General features: G+C 34.9%; 1 protein-coding gene across 1 annotated transcript in view; it reads right to left on the minus strand.

Moving 5' to 3' along the window:
- Positions 1-216: 216 nt before the first annotated feature.
- The window catches only part of LOC108777265 (cell adhesion molecule 2-like), a 52740-nt gene continuing 48949 nt past the window's right edge, over positions 217-4007 (minus strand). The window contains exon 6 of the mRNA XM_018544104.1: positions 217-474. Within this exon, the coding sequence (XP_018399606.1) occupies positions 401-474 (74 nt within the window). The 3' untranslated portion in view covers positions 217-400. The remainder of the gene's footprint in view (positions 475-4007) is intronic.

The following is a 4007-nucleotide window of genomic DNA, read 5'->3' on the forward strand; positions in this document are numbered from 1 at the left end:
TGTTTGTTTTTAATAAAAAATATAAGATATTAACATTTTTTTTTATTAAAAAGAATATTATAAGAGAATGAAATATTGACGAACTGATATCTATTGATTTCAAGCAGATAAAATTGAAGCTATAATGTTTAATAATTAATTTAGTAATGAGCAAGTTGACTTAAAGGCACACTAATAGGGACAGTTACCCTAATTGTAGATTTTATCGTACGCCGCGACGATGCGTAAATGGACGTGTACACTTATTATATGCATATTGGTATCGCTTTATTTTATGCGAATTAGGAAGTAGTAGATAGGGTGAAACCGATCTCTCCTAACGTTTACATGATTAGGAAGCAACGTGGAAAAAGGAAAGAAAGGGGAGAAGAAAGAAAAGGAAAATAAACGTTCGTCATTATTATCGCGCAACTGCGATCGATGTGATCAGAGCGACGACGAGGATCGTCCATTGGACTGCAACACTTGCGGATCCTGGAACATGAAAGACGAACTTTCGTTAGCTTCTCTTTCCATTATTTTTTTTTCTAGAAGATCACTAATTGCCTTTGTTCACGAGAATAAAAATATCCCAATTCGGGGGAAGCTTTGACATCGAAATTCTCTTTTGACATTGAAAAATTGGATAACATAAATTTTTTTAAAAAATATTAAAAATTGAAAAATACGATATATATGTTTATGTAAGACGTTTGAAAATCAGGATTCGCAGATGAAGAGGAAGAAAGATAAGAATAAGGATTTAAGCGTAAGATAAGTAGAATGATATGAAAAAAATTAATTATTAGGAGAGGTACAGATGGATACGAGAATAAAAAACAATAATGGGCGAGTTCAAGATGACAAAGCAGCTAGGTACGCTTGCCGAGCGATTGAACATTTGGATCTATAAGTAATAACTAATTATGATTATTTACTCGGCGTGCAGGCTGGCCGCTTTGTCAACTTGAACGTGCCCAATGTTAGAGTATACTAGCTTATACGAAAACTGTAATACTTGGGTATTTAAATGTGATGTTAACATAAATTAGTGTAAGTGTCTGATCAGCAGAAAATCTGTGACAAAAAACTGTAAGTTTAGATAATAGTAATAAGATTTAGTTAGCAGTTTTAATTAGCTATTAATTATCATAATTAATGCCTTAAAGTATTGCCATAATTTTACCATAAGGTATTATATATGTACAAAATTAAGAAAAGAAATTATAAACCAAACCTCCTCATGACATATAAGTCAAAGTAGCAAATATTCTCCTTTATTATAAGTTAGTAGTTTTTAACATATAATACAATATCGTGAGGGGAACGTTTCAATTTTACTTAGTCTTTATCAATCCCCCATATATAGAAATAATAATTTATATGACTTAATTATTATTTCTATATATAGGGTTGTGATAAAGACATAAGTAAAGTTCCTCTCACGATATTGTATGTTAAAAACTACTAACTTATAATAACGTAGTTTTAAATTATTGGGAGTACAAATTAGTTCGATCCGTTTTTGTGTTCAAAATGCATTTGTTTCAAAACAAAATGAATGAACAGATTAATTAAAGTATTGTCCATCGCTGGCTACTACTTTTTCCCATCTCTCAGGCAATTTTCGAATTCCATCTCGAAAAAATGACTCGTCTTTGAAGGCGATCCAATTTTGGAGCCAATTTTCGATTTCTGCGAAAGAAGTGAACCGGTGACTTGCCAAATCGTGCTGCATCCTTCGGAACAACCAGAAGGAGTAATGTCCGAAGAATACGGCGGGTGCGGTAAAACATCCCATTTGAGCGTTTTTAAATATTTTTTTTATGACTTTTGCGACATGAGGCCGAATGTTGTTATGAAGAAAAATAACTTTATCATGTCTTTGCTCGTATTCCGGCCGTTTTTCTCGCAATGCACGGCTCAAACGAATCAATTGTAGTCGATACCGATCGCCCGTAATAGAATCGCCAGGTTTCAGCAGCTCATAATAAACAATACCCTTTTGGTCCCACCAGATACAGAGCATGATCTTCGAACCATGAATGTTCGTCTTTGGTGTTGATGTTGAGGTCGATGGCAACGATTGACCGGGCTTAGTGTAGTATTTTTTCTTCTTGGGGTTGTCGTAGAATATCCACTTCTCATCTCCAGTCACAATCCGATGCAAAAACCTTTTCTTTGTTGCCTTTGAATCAGCTGCTCGCAAGTGAAAAATCGCCTTTCAACGTCTCTCGATTTCAATTCATAAGGCACCCAATTTCCTTGTTTTTGAATCATTCCCATCTCATGGCTCTCAATCGTACAGAATTTTGAGGCTTGTTGAGTTACTCCCAATGATTCTGCAAACTCCTCTTGCGTTTGACTCTGATTTTCTTCGAGTAATGCCTCTAATTCTTTGTCTTCGAATGTTTTTGGCTGTCCAGAGCGAGGCTTGTCTTCAACGCTGAAATCTCCATCCTTGAAACCATTCCTTACATGATTTATCAGTTGAAGCAGTGTCACCATAAACTTCGACGAGCATTCGATGGGCTTCAGCTGCACTTTTCTTCCAATTAAAGCAGAAAATTAAAACCTCCCGCAAATACTGTTTGGTTAACACAAAATTCGATATTTCAAACACAGTAAAAATCAAGGTTTTTGTATGAAACTCAAAGCGATATAAACTGAATATTATTAGCAAATGTCTAACCTCTCTGAAACCGTCAAAATCAGCTATCACTATGAACCATTCACAATAGCCGGAGGCATCTTTTGGAAAATGGACCGAACTAATTTGTACTCCCAATATAATCTAGTATTATACTCTCAATTAACTTATCTACATTCTATTATTGTTTATAGCAAATTAGAGCCAGTAATTGTTATTTAGTAAAGATTTTAATCTATTCTAGAGATACGCAGTTAGAATATAGTTATTGATGCAATAGCGTAAGACTAAATCTCTACTCGCGGAGGATTGTAGCGAATTTGCGATGTGTATCCTTTAAACGGCTAATTTGGACACCAAACTATATCCCACGTATTCATTTCGCGGAGCCTGAGTCTCGTTCTTATCGTAATTTAATTCGGAATTTGAATACAGTGAGGCTGTAATTAATCAGTTTTTATTACGAGACCCAGACAATAGCACTATGGTAGATTAAAGCATCGAGTAATTAGTTCCCGTTGTGATTAATATCGCATGTATGGCCATAAGGATTCGTTTCAATACTTAGGACTTTAATCCGATACTTCTCATTATTTGCGATCGGGTTTTTTGATGCCCAAAAATTCCCCTTACTATCTAATATTACAGGAATTCCGTCGTGTTTTAAAATTCCATTTATATACTACAAAATAAATAACCTTCCGTCAGTCAAGTTAGACTTTGAAGACGTAATTGATATTTTAATCGTAAACTTTAATAAATGAAGAACTTTGCTTATTTTATTAGATTTGAGCCGTCCACGTGTAGAGATAACAAGTTGTACATCTTAAACATAAAGAGTAGATTAAAACTAAAAATACTAATAGCTAAAATAACTGCAGTGTTAGAACTTCATCAATGTAATGTGTGACGTACATTAATTTTAACTTTTATGTCAGGGATTGCAAATAGTAATAAATTCGCTATCGAAGAACATGCGTTGAAAATACGTATATTTAGGCAAATGATTTAGATTGCGAAATATTATCAGCAAGAAGCAAAAAAGTCTTTTAATATAATAGATTAATCATTACACACGTGTGTGCGTAACTGCACGGAGAAAATTTTATATTTAAAATTCCTATAATGTGGTAGAAACTGCGGACCATCGTGTAATTATAAGTTTAAATGCTATAATAATTTTTTCCTCACGCGTGCACGTAATGTGCCCTATACCGCAACGCTTTTGCGTGCGGTAAATAGCCAATACCTCAAGCCGTTGAGTGTTGAGTGATGAAAATAACGCAACGTAGTGGCGATAGCGCTCGTACAAATATCAACACGGAGAAACGCGCGCGACCGAAGCGTCCTTTCGGGGCATCTTGGGGGGGGGGGGGGG

This window comes from Cyphomyrmex costatus, unplaced genomic scaffold (genome assembly GCF_001594065.2).
Source record: "Cyphomyrmex costatus isolate MS0001 unplaced genomic scaffold, Ccosl1.0 scaffold425, whole genome shotgun sequence".
Taxonomy (NCBI): domain Eukaryota; kingdom Metazoa; phylum Arthropoda; class Insecta; order Hymenoptera; family Formicidae; genus Cyphomyrmex; species Cyphomyrmex costatus.